At 25.6% G+C, this 11,628-nt stretch overlaps 3 protein-coding genes across 3 annotated transcripts; 2 read left to right on the top strand and 1 right to left on the bottom strand.

Moving 5' to 3' along the window:
- The first annotated feature begins 989 nt into the window (after window positions 1-989).
- LOC114120900 (general transcription factor IIF subunit 2) lies at window positions 990-2,287 on the top strand. The gene is made up of 3 exons (XM_027982985.2): window positions 990-1,158; window positions 1,250-1,633; window positions 1,698-2,287. The coding sequence occupies exons 2-3, from the start codon at window positions 1,250-1,252 to the stop codon at window positions 2,082-2,084; spliced, it is 771 nt and encodes a 256-aa protein (XP_027838786.2). The 5' UTR covers window positions 990-1,158; the 3' UTR covers window positions 2,085-2,287.
- A 1,010-nt stretch (window positions 2,288-3,297) lies between these two features.
- Window positions 3,298-4,537, bottom strand: LOC114120893 (MYG1 exonuclease). Its single transcript, XM_027982977.2, has one exon. The coding sequence runs from the start codon at window positions 4,327-4,329 to the stop codon at window positions 3,331-3,333; it is 999 nt and encodes a 332-aa protein (XP_027838778.1). The 5' UTR covers window positions 4,330-4,537; the 3' UTR covers window positions 3,298-3,330.
- Window positions 4,538-4,638: 101 nt separating this feature from the next.
- Window positions 4,639-11,628, top strand: LOC114120879 (gastrula zinc finger protein XlCGF57.1-like). The gene is made up of 11 exons (XM_050204863.1): window positions 4,639-5,139; window positions 5,812-5,925; window positions 5,999-6,367; window positions 6,443-6,557; window positions 6,648-6,767; window positions 7,583-7,729; window positions 7,805-7,974; window positions 9,439-9,626; window positions 9,708-9,879; window positions 10,584-10,702; window positions 10,802-11,628. The coding sequence occupies exons 1-11, from the start codon at window positions 5,083-5,085 to the stop codon at window positions 11,028-11,030; spliced, it is 1,800 nt and encodes a 599-aa protein (XP_050060820.1). The 5' UTR covers window positions 4,639-5,082; the 3' UTR covers window positions 11,031-11,628.

Genomic DNA, 11,628 nt, shown 5'->3' with positions numbered 1-11,628 from the left:
GACCGTAAAAAACCAAAGAACGCATTGACAAACGTAACAGCGATTAGTCGCTGATACGTGCGCAGTAAGGCCGTAAAGGCCATTTACAGGCTAAAATGTCGGCAACATAAACATCAAAATTACACTATTTTAATAAGTAACGTCTATGATCAAAATATCGAGCTGTGGCTCCATCCATAATTTATAATCTAAGTGAACTAACAAACTTACATATTAAATATTAACCATAGTCCATACTCCAGAGGTAGGCTTGCCATTCGTTCCGGTGTCCTGGTCGGTTATTAATTTTGTCCCGGTTAATGAAAGCCGAGATAAAATATCTTAAATATTGTATTATTCAATAATAACAAATATAATAATACTGTACATAGTTCATTATATCGTTATACGATTATCGTAGTAATGAGAGTACTGTACAAGGTCTATGGTGTGAAAAATTATTTTGATTCAACTTGTCTGTAATGAGGTTTATGACAAAATTAAAAAGAATAAAATAGCTGTATTGAAAACAATTCATTGAATGGAAAACTATCAATACAAGCTTATTACTAATAATTAATACATAATAAATGTAAAAATATCTAATTTATGTAAAAAAACCTAATTGTAAAATACCTAACGGATATTATTATTTCCATTTAACTACCAATAGGTACTAGAAAAAAGATTGTTCATTATGATGTTCCGGTTTGGTGATCTTAGTATCTACTATCTATAAGCAATAATCACGTTTTTAAAAGATGGTCTAATGTAAATCTATCGCGGATATAGTATTATAGTTAATTATTATTTAATTATTTATATCTGTGAGATCGTATGACAAAAAATAATAACGATCTTGTTATTGAATTATCATCGATAATAAAATTGTCGACATTGCGGTTTTGTACTCTTGGCAGTACTGCACTTATCCACAGTTAGTAACGCGGTAGCACCTAAGGTTTATAGATAGACTATCTTAAACCGTGACTACAACAACTTTTCCGTGATAACTGATAACGGATTAACACTAAACGTTTGTACTTTGTAAAGTTGTAGGTATATTAGGGATTTTATTTCTCGTAAGAGTTGTAGGTACAGTTAGTTAGATAAACTATTATAAATTATATTTTGTAATTTTAAACTTTTAAATTTTAACAGTAGGTATTATTACTCAAGGTAAATATGCATCATTGCTTTATGAAATAGCTCTCTATTTTTCGTATTACCTATAGACTATTATAATTTTTGTTTTATTATTATTATCCAGATGAGTGGTGGATCTTTGGATATGTCAAAGGCAGGAAATGCTTTATGGCTTGTTAAAGTACCTAAATACGTTGCAGATAAATGGGACAATGCCCCTGGTAGCTTAGATGTGGGTAAAATTAAGGTGACAAATACACCTGGAAAAAGACCAGATATTTCGCTTCATCTGTCTGAAGCTGTTTTGTGCTTGGAGGGTGAAAAGAACAATGAACCAATACCCAAATCATTCAAATTAGATGTGTCACATTTTTCTAGTCAAACAATGGTTGCATTATCTGAACATAGAATGCCTTATAATCCAGATGCAGTTGTGCAAGAATCAGATAGATTAGCTATACTAGGAAAAATAAGTCAGAAACTAGAATGTCGACCTATTGGAGATCAGGTAATAGTTAAATATTATTTATATCAATTTTTTATGATTATGATACCTCAATGGTTTTATTCAGGTTTATATGGATTTAAAAAAACAAGCTATACGAAAAGCACATATTCCAACTAGACAAGTTCAAAAGTTAGATAAAGTTGTCCAAAATTTCAAACCGATATCAGATCATAAACATAATATTGAATATAATGAAAAGAAGAAGTCTGAAGGCAAAAAGGCACGTGATGATAAAGATGCTGTCATGGCTATGTTGTTTAAGGCATTTGAGAAACATCAATATTACAACATCAAAGATTTGGTTACATTGACCAAACAGCCAGTAGTATATTTAAAAGAAATCTTAAAAGAGGTGTGTAATTATAATCTTAAACATCCTCATAAGAATATGTGGGAATTAAAACCTGAATATAGACATTACAAAGAACAAGAAGAAGCAGAGACAAATTAGTAATAATTGTAATTTATATTAAACATAACTATGAATATTATACTTACATGTTTTGAATCTTTTGTGAGATATGAATTATAATAGATTCAAAATTATTTTATCTATTTTTTATTAGATTTATTAAGTAAAATTCTAAAAGACAAGAAAAATTTAAGTGTATAAAAGCTTTGTAATTTTTATGTTAATATATGAAGTAAATAGGATAGTATCGTTGCTGATTTAAATATTTGAGATCAGGAACTTTTTTTATGAACTGGTCTATTTGTGGATTAATTAAGATTTAACGAATATTTTATACATGCAATTAAAGAGCCTAGATTATAAATAATAATTAATAATATATATTATATTATAGGCTCTCTACATACAACTATAATAATTACTTATATTTATTTTCAAATCAAACAAATTTAATAAAGATGATACATTTATTAAATTGACGATAGTGGTGTATAATTAATACTGTGATGGATAAAGTTATTAAAAACAGATAAATTTATGACTATTTTCTATTAATTTCATGTTTTGGACATTGATTTCTTAAATTCTTTAAATGTGTACTTTATAAATTGAAAAAAATAATAGATATTACCATATATTGTTTAGTACAAAAATTATTAAATTTTGTTTTGACTTGGAATAAAATAAAATGTTTTTATCTGATTCATATAAACAATTATTGTATTATAATTGTAAAAATAACAAAAAAAACTGTATAATATTGTCAAATTGATGATGCAAACAATTTTCAAAAATTCTTACAGAAAAATAGCCTGTAAAAACTGCTAAAATATACTGCTTAAATATATTTTTTTAAACTAGTTGGTTTGTAAACACTTTTGTTAAAATGTTTAAGTTATTAAACATATTTGTAAAATGTATTGAATGAAAATAAGTTGAGTTTTACACTTGTGGTTTCTAAAATTCATATCATATTTAGATAACATTTTTAAACAATTGAAAATTAAAAAGAAACAACTTCACACGGAGATCAGTTAGTGCTAAATATTATTATATATTATATTGCATTGTTTTATTTGATTATAAAATCATAAGTTATAAATTATTTTATGACATAATTCCACACTGCATTAGTTATCTTATTGTTAAGTGCGTTGTCTCCCCAAATTATATGATACAAAAGTATGATTTCTCATTAAATATCAGACATACTCTTAAATAAAAAAAAATAAAAATAAAAAAACAATTCAAATAAATACATTAATTATTGTTTATTATTAAAAAATCATTCAATAGCTTTTTCACACATTTCTAGTATTCCTGTTTTAGTCTTGTTTCCACCAATGAATCCATTGGCATGACAAAAAATACAATTTTCTATTCCAGAAACTTTACTTAATTCATCATTTCGAATACCCCACCAACTTTTTGGTAATGGCTTTCGAAGTGTAAACGAATGGGGAGTAATTGGTATACATTGTATTCTCCAGTTCGAATTTGAGCCGTCTTCATAAATAACAAAATCAATTTTTGGTGAAAGGTCTTCACCAAGTTCTTCTTCTAACACAAAATAATGTTCTTTCCAAGGGCATGATGTAGTAAACTCTATGACACGACCAGATTTATGTGTTTCATATCGTTTCTCAAGTGCATCAATTACCAATGACCTAGCAGGTAACCATGTTTTAAATGCATACTGTACAGTTTCTTCAAATTCACATTTAATCAATTGAATTGCCTGCTTGAATGCTTTCATGTCGTCAAATTCTCCAACATGGTTCCATTTTTTGTTAAAGTTACCGACTCGACTACTTAAATTTGTATGTATATTATATTTTGGCATACCTTCACATATTGGAATACCATTATCAATAGCATCTACTTCTTGTACAAAGGATTCATATACTTTAGAATAAATAGTATTTAATGTATCATCTGATACATCAGATGCGATAACTTTTTTCAAAACATCGTGGCCATAATGCAAGTACACCAAGCCTGCACTACTCAACTTTGTTGTCCATTTTGCATTGGGAACTAGTGTGCTCATTGAATGATTAAAACTTCTTTGATGATGATCATAACGGCGTTTGCTATGATCGTATTCACCACCGACGTCAATTACAATATCACACTCGGCTAACAATTTTTCATCTCTCGTGCGAATTACTTCCAACTCAGGAAATAATAATTGTAGCATATATGAACCGAAAGCTTCATCGCAGTGGAAAATACCACTGTGTGTACCCAATTTTTTTGGTGAAAATTTAGTGGTTAAATTCATTTTAAAAGAAGTTAATTATAAATTACAACTTTTTAAGTAGGTACTAATGGAAAAAACTAAAAAGTAAAAATTATAATAAGATACAGATATTACAGCCTGCTATCTATACTAACTATATTTTTAAATAAAAAAGCAACATGGGCAAATAAACAATAACACTAAGCACGCGTTGGTTTAAGATATATTTCAAATAGTGATAGTAAGGTAAGTTACTGCGACAGTGTAGTCAGAGCTACATAAATGCATTATAGATGAATAACTCAATAACAGAGTGAACAATGTCAGCATTGCCATCTTGTCATCTAATCAATTTTTATTATTTCAAATAAATGAGATAAAATTTTTTTGTAAACAAATTACAATCACGATTAAAATGATTACATAAATAATCTCGAATTAGGTCTTAGAATAATATTCACTTAAAATTACATAATCAGTCACAGATATGGATAATAATAAACATAAACTTGAGCTGTATGCCTGTGTGCAAAGAATTGATGAAAAGTTAGGTCAGAATTTCGATGATTTCATCTATTCTACCTTTCAATTTCTGTAATTACACTTAAATATAATGTTTAAGCTATTTGAGAAATACCCCAAAATTCAAAACTTACAAGATATAAATAATTTTAAAATTTAAACAATTAAAATTAATTGATAAACCAATACTTATTGCTTATTTATAACTATAGTATTTTACTTTACATAAATTACAAATAAGTGGTGGTTCGTAGTTTTTACAATAGTACCAAGATGTATGTGGAAATGATTTCAGATCTACTTGATTTGTTCAATAAACTATTAAACTTTGTAAGTATTGTTAACTATGATTATTCTTGATATTTGTCAACTTTAAATGTAATTGTAATAATATTTTATTTTGGATCAATATCCAACTATAATTCCAATTTAGAATTAATAAAATATTATCTTAGTAGTGTATTCTCTTAAACTTAACCTTTTAACTTTCAATAGGTATGATTATTCTGTATATATTTTTAGATTATAAACATAAGTATCTGTATACAAATTTACTTTTTAATTTTGATGATTGTTTTTATTATAATTATTACTATTATTAGTTTATAGAATTTTTATTCATAAATATTACATATAATATTAAAATGAAACTACTGACTAAATTTCATACGTATAGCTTCAACGTTTTTGGCTAAGTGATTTTTTTAAAATTGTACCCCTTCTTCCCATTTTAAATCCTTTAGGGGTTTAATTTTGGAAAATTCTTTCTTAGTGTCTACATCACAAAACAAAACTACTGTCCAAATTTAATACTCATAGCTTCAGCGGTTTCAGCTAAGCAAAATTGAATTACTCTAGACAAGTCATTTTATACATAGAGATAATATTGTTTTTATAAGTACATAAATACTTAAGCCTTTGTTATTATACTATTTATAATATTATAGGAAATAACTAAAAACATTTTTATGTATTATTTAAATGTTAAATGTTATATTATAGATGACCGAAGTTGGAGTTTTAGAATCTTTTACATTTGTGCATTCTGCCATAAATCTGAACTCACAACATGAACAATTTCTTAAAAGAATTCAATCATCAATTGATGAATTGAAGGTAAAATAACTTTAGTATTTGGTTTTTTAAAATAAGTTATTAATATTATAATGATATTTGCTTTTTTTTATAGAAATGGTTACAAAATGTTTGTACAGAATGGAAAGCAGAAGATTTAGCATCTCTTGGAAATGTAATAGAGCCACCAATGACACCTAATAATATAGATCTTAACATGAATGGCACTGATTACATCACTCCACTTATTAAAGAGAAAATAGATTCTGTACTAGGTTTTCGAAACCCAGTTAGTCCAATTTTATGGAGTGTTGGATTAAGACCCATACAAGAAAGTAATTCTAAAGACGGATTTGAAATAGATGATGATCAAAGACTGCCTACAGATTTTGTTGCTCCATCTTTTGGAGATTATGGAAGCCCCTCATCAGAACCTTGGAATGTTTTTCAAGAATCTAATTATGACCTGGATCAGACGAATATGGTGACATATTTAATATTTTGTAAATAATCAATAGTTTTATAAAATTGACAATTATATGCATTTTTATTTTTTAAGGATGAAAAAGGTCCTCAAACACCAAATATTAAATTATATAGAAAGGAAGAGGAACCAGATATTATACTAGAGATGAATTCTAATTCATCATGTTTTCCTAATGAAATTAATCAAAGTAAGGTATATTAACATGGCTTTAGTATATTATTATTTTCTTATTTTTTTCTTATTATTAATTAGTGTATGAACATAAAATGATTTCCAGTTGAAAATGTATTTTCTTGCGAAAAATGTAAAAATCAATTTGGGTCCTTTGATGAACTAGAAGAACATTTAAAAACACATCAGCTCAAATCAAAACTCACAAATCTACATTTAACTTGTGGTAATTATATATTTTAGTCTTTCATTTGTTGATTATCTTAGTATTATGTATGTGTGTAAGAGAGTATATTATTTTTATTAATTTTTTACTTAATATTTTAATTTTACTAGAATCCATTTTAATATATTATTTGTAGTTCAATCATTGGTTTTAAAAGTATAGTGGAACCTCAATAACTCCAATAAATTCTGGGAAAAAAAATTTAAAAAATTGAATTGTCGAAAATATTTTTTTATACAACACAAAGACTTAATTTTATAAGTTTATTTAATTATTTATTGTATAACTGTGCCTTTTAAGCATTATGTCAAGATTGATAAAATTAATCTGTTTTAAAGCACGATTATCGTTATATATGTACATTCACTGATATATGCATGTATATTATACTTCGTAATTATTATATATGTTATATTTCAGTAATTTTTAGTAATGTAGATTGAAGAATTTGAGTTATTAATCAAAGGTTAAATTACTCTGACTTATTGAAAAAATATATTACTTATTATAATATGTGTTTAATACATGTATTGAAATGTAAGGGTCAAGATCTTCCTTCTAGTTATTGAAAATTCAACTTATAGAGGTTCGAGTTATCGAAGTTTCACTGTACATCATAAAATAATATCAAGTGCTTGGTAAACTAATTTATGTGATCTGTGATAATTTTTTTATTAATATTTTATTCATTGTTTATATGATGATTTGTTCTGCATTTATAATAGTATGCATAGTTTCTATTAATTGATAATATACATATATAAAAAAAAAACTAGTTTTTATAAATTTAATCTAACTTAATCTTATTGTTTTAGCTTACTGTAATAAGACATTCTATCAAAAAAGTAATTTACGTCTACATATGTTGATCCATGAAAATATAAAACCATACGCATGTTCATACTGTGATCGGCAGTTTACTCAAAAAGCCACAAGAGATATACACTTGACCAAACATACTGGTTGTTTTTCATAACATATATCTACCTAGCTTTTGTTGTTTACAATTTTTTTTTATAGCATTTATTTCATTATAGGTGATTATTTATATATGTGTTACATTTGTAATAAGAAATATGCTACTAAAGGAAAACTAGATTTCCATATGAAAACTCATCAAGAAGCGCAATATGAATGTACATTGTGCAATAAACGATTTTCTACTCAGCAGTATTTAAATTATCACATGAAAATACATCCAGATCAGGTATGTGTAGTAACTAGATGCAACACAATTACAGTTCATGACAATATTGTTATTCAGAAGTAAGTTAATTATATTTGACCATTTGGTTACATCAGTGGTTCTCAACTGAGTGACATGGACCCAGCTTAGAAGTGACATGAAATATCAACGGTGTAAAGGAAATTTCCAATTAAATTTATATAAATCATTATTATTTTTGTTCTTATTTCATTTTATTTTATTTGCTAATTTAAAGTTTAAACTGTCTATATTCTGGACGTTTGTTTTTAAAGTAGGTACTGAATTTTTTTTTTTTTAATAAAAGAATAATTTTAAAATATACACATAAGATTGTTTATTATTTTGATGTTAGGGCGATGCAGTGTTTAATTCTAGTGACTAAGGTAGCATGAATCAAAAGAGGTTGAGAACCACTGACATTACATAAATATAGTGAGGTATTCCAAGTTTGAATTAGAGTAGAAAATTTGTATTTTTAATTTTATTTGAACTTAAAAAAATAAACATTTTAATATTCAACAATCAAACATCTTACAAATTATTATTTTAATATTCAACAATTAAACATCTTACAAATTATTATTATTATTAAAGTAATCCATTAGTATCCCACTTTTTATATTTAATTAGTCAAAAGTAGGGTCTGGATTTATATTCTCTAAATAAGAAACTGCTAATATTCTGTTTATATTCTCTTAAAAAAATTCAAAAATATGCAAATTTATGTAAAAATATCTTATTTTAGGTATTTTTATGAGTTATATATTTTTGTAAAGGAATTATTGTATTACCTATAGAAATATAGTATACAAACAATATATTAATTATAATTAAAGCATTTATTATATCAAATATTTAAAAAAAAAAAAAAAATTGAATTATTGATAAATAAATATTTTGTTCTTATTACTATGGATGAATAATAGTAATCATTACAGATTAGCCATCATGTTAATGACAGCATGGCTACATAAAAGTATTATTATCGCGTGTTTTTTTTTTTTATTAAAATGATACAAAAAAATTATAGTAATTATTAAATCCATTTTCCATAAATGATTCAAACAATTTTTTCCAGCTACCTTTTTATTGAAATTATGAGAAATCAGCATTTTTTTTTCAAAATGGACCAAATATTTCAAAATATGTTAAATATTTTCAAATATGCAAAAAAAACTTTTTCTTTTTAACTTAGAGTTCAATACCCTGTAACAATATATAGAAACATATAAATCCAGACCCTAGTCATAAGACATTAATAGTTTTTTATTAGCCTGTAGCCATTCCAACTACTGTGGAATAATAAATATTTTATGAGAATTAAACAATGTATGTTAATTAAATGTATATTTTTTGCAGAATTTATTATATTGTTAAACAGTAAAATAATATGTAACTAAACTTATGACAATTGTAAAAACAATCATTGACAACTTTAATACATTTTAAATCAAATTTTTTTAGAATACAAGTGGATTTAACTGTGATATATGTCAAACAGAGTTTAAGAAAAGAAGATCTTTGCTTGCACATAGAAAACAAGAACATCCATTTTGCATGTTTAAATGTCCAACTTTTGATTGTGATAAAGAATTTTCTACAATCCAGCTGTTAAATAGACATATTAAACGATTACACGAAACCAAAGAAAGGTAAATCACAGTTAAAACATTATTTTTAATTTGATGAATAATATTTTATTACAAAATTAATATGTTCAATTTATATGGTAGGAGTGTGATTTGTTCAGAATGTGGAAAATCATTTGATTTTCCTAATTACTTACAAAAACACATTGTTCGAGTTCATGGTCCTAAACGTTTACCAAAATTCAAATGTCGACAATGTCCTTTGCGTTTTGACAATGATATAATGTTACATGTACATATGCAATCACATCCAAAGGTATGAAATATTTTTATGTAAAGAAATTAATTTAAAAACATTTTATAGAAGGGAAAAGTTTATTTTTTATTTTGGCGTATTAAATTTTATAAATAATTTAAGCATATAAAAAGGAGTAATATTGTGAATTTAAATATATTTATATATTTTTAATAGATTAAGTCTAGAAATTACACCTTAGATAATTGTGAGTTAGTTTTAACCCTTAGAGCTTAGTAGATTTAAAGGAAAACGTCTGGTAAATATGCATTAAAAACATCAGCATTTGAAAATAGCAATTATTTCAATTATAATAAAATGCATTAGTTCTTTAACACTTGAATCTTTTTTTAATTGTAATAGTATTTACTATCTTTAAAATATAAAATGATAATACTACTCTGTTAAATTCTAAAGTAAACAAAATGTGATGAGTATTCAAGCCTCAGGACTTTGTATTGTATATAAAATATTTAATAGTTGTAAGTTTTTTTTTCATTTATAGTTTAATTAGAAACAAACACTGAAACACTAATACTATGATAAAGATTAAATTATAAACAAAAATACTTTAGTAAAAATAGTTAAATTTTTTGAAAGAATGTGTTATTAGTAAATATCTAAATTGTTCCATAACAGTAAACAGAATAATTTATTGTCTTTAATTTTACATAAGTTAATGTCAGTGCTGTTTTGATTATTTGTAAATATATTATTTTTTTCAGGATAATAAAAAAAAAGAAATCAAACGTGTGAGTTGTCCTCGAGATTCTTGTAATTTATCATTCTACAACCGTGTTAGTCTTCGATATCACATTGCAGAAAAACATGATAATATTTATCGGTAAATTTATTAATTTTATAGAAACAATAAAATGAATTATATTTATAAATTATTTTTTAAACATGTTAAGTTTCAAATTTTTATTTTTTTTATTTTAAGGTATGAATGTGAAGTATGTCAAAAAAAATTTGTTCGTAAAAATCACTACGAATTACACAAGGCTATTCACCTGAAACCAAATTTTACTTGTAACATGTGTTTTAAAAGGTTTCGTAAAAAAAATCGTTTGGCTGCTCATTGGAAAAGGACTCATCAACAAGAAACATTTGATTTTGGCATGCTTTTCAATGTAGATAATGTTGATACAATACATAAATTAAATTTGTAATACAAAAAAATGAGCTGTCACGGAACACTTGGCAGATGTGAAATATTAAAAAACAACAGCAAATTGAAACATTCATTATTCTTTGGATGAACTGTACACATTCGACCAAGAGCATCAGTATAATGCATGCTTTGCTCTCGTGATTGAGAAGCACGAAGTCGAGCCATACTAATGCGGCGCTCTTTACGTGCAATTTCTTGTTCTTTTTCAGCCCTTTCATAAGCAATGTTTTGAATCATAGTTGCATTACAGCTTTATTTTGAAAGATTTGTTTGTCTTGGTCGTTGGGATTTAATAAATTATAGTTAAATTATAGTGAAGGGTGAACTATTTTAGAACAAGATGCAATATAAACTGATCAGGCAAGGATCCAGGGACTATTAGTGTTTTACACTTTTCCCTTTTGAATATGTTATGAAATAATGTATTATGTCACCGTGTAATATATAAGATGTATTTGGGATAATCTCGAAAATAATTCAGGTTCAATTTAATTTACATGTGTTTTTTTATTACTTATGTTGATCATAGATAATTTTATCATTTTATGACAACAAGCATAGACATTATGGTCGAATATATTTATTTTTTTCCCGGG

The sequence above is a fragment of the Aphis gossypii genome, chromosome 3, assembly GCF_020184175.1.
Source record: "Aphis gossypii isolate Hap1 chromosome 3, ASM2018417v2, whole genome shotgun sequence".
NCBI lineage: Eukaryota > Metazoa > Arthropoda > Insecta > Hemiptera > Aphididae > Aphis > Aphis gossypii.
This window is presented reverse-complemented; position numbering and strand designations above follow the sequence as displayed.

Excerpts from the sequence above, each read along its gene's own strand:
- LOC114120893 (XM_027982977.2), bottom strand. The coding sequence starts at position 4,329 with ATGAATTTAACCACTAAATTTTCACCAAAAAAATTGGGTACACACAGT.
- LOC114120879 (XM_050204863.1), top strand. The coding sequence starts at position 5,083 with ATGTATGTGGAAATGATTTCAGATCTACTTGATTTGTTCAATAAACTA. Across the intron at positions 6,768-7,582 it reads AAATCTACATTTAACTTGTG|CTTACTGTAATAAGACATTC; the intron begins GTAATTATATAT and ends TTATTGTTTTAG. Across the intron at positions 9,880-10,583 it reads ATATGCAATCACATCCAAAG|GATAATAAAAAAAAAGAAAT; the intron begins GTATGAAATATT and ends TATTTTTTTCAG.
- LOC114120900 (XM_027982985.2), top strand. The coding sequence starts at position 1,250 with ATGAGTGGTGGATCTTTGGATATGTCAAAGGCAGGAAATGCTTTATGG. Across the intron at positions 1,634-1,697 it reads GTCGACCTATTGGAGATCAG|GTTTATATGGATTTAAAAAA; the intron begins GTAATAGTTAAA and ends GGTTTTATTCAG.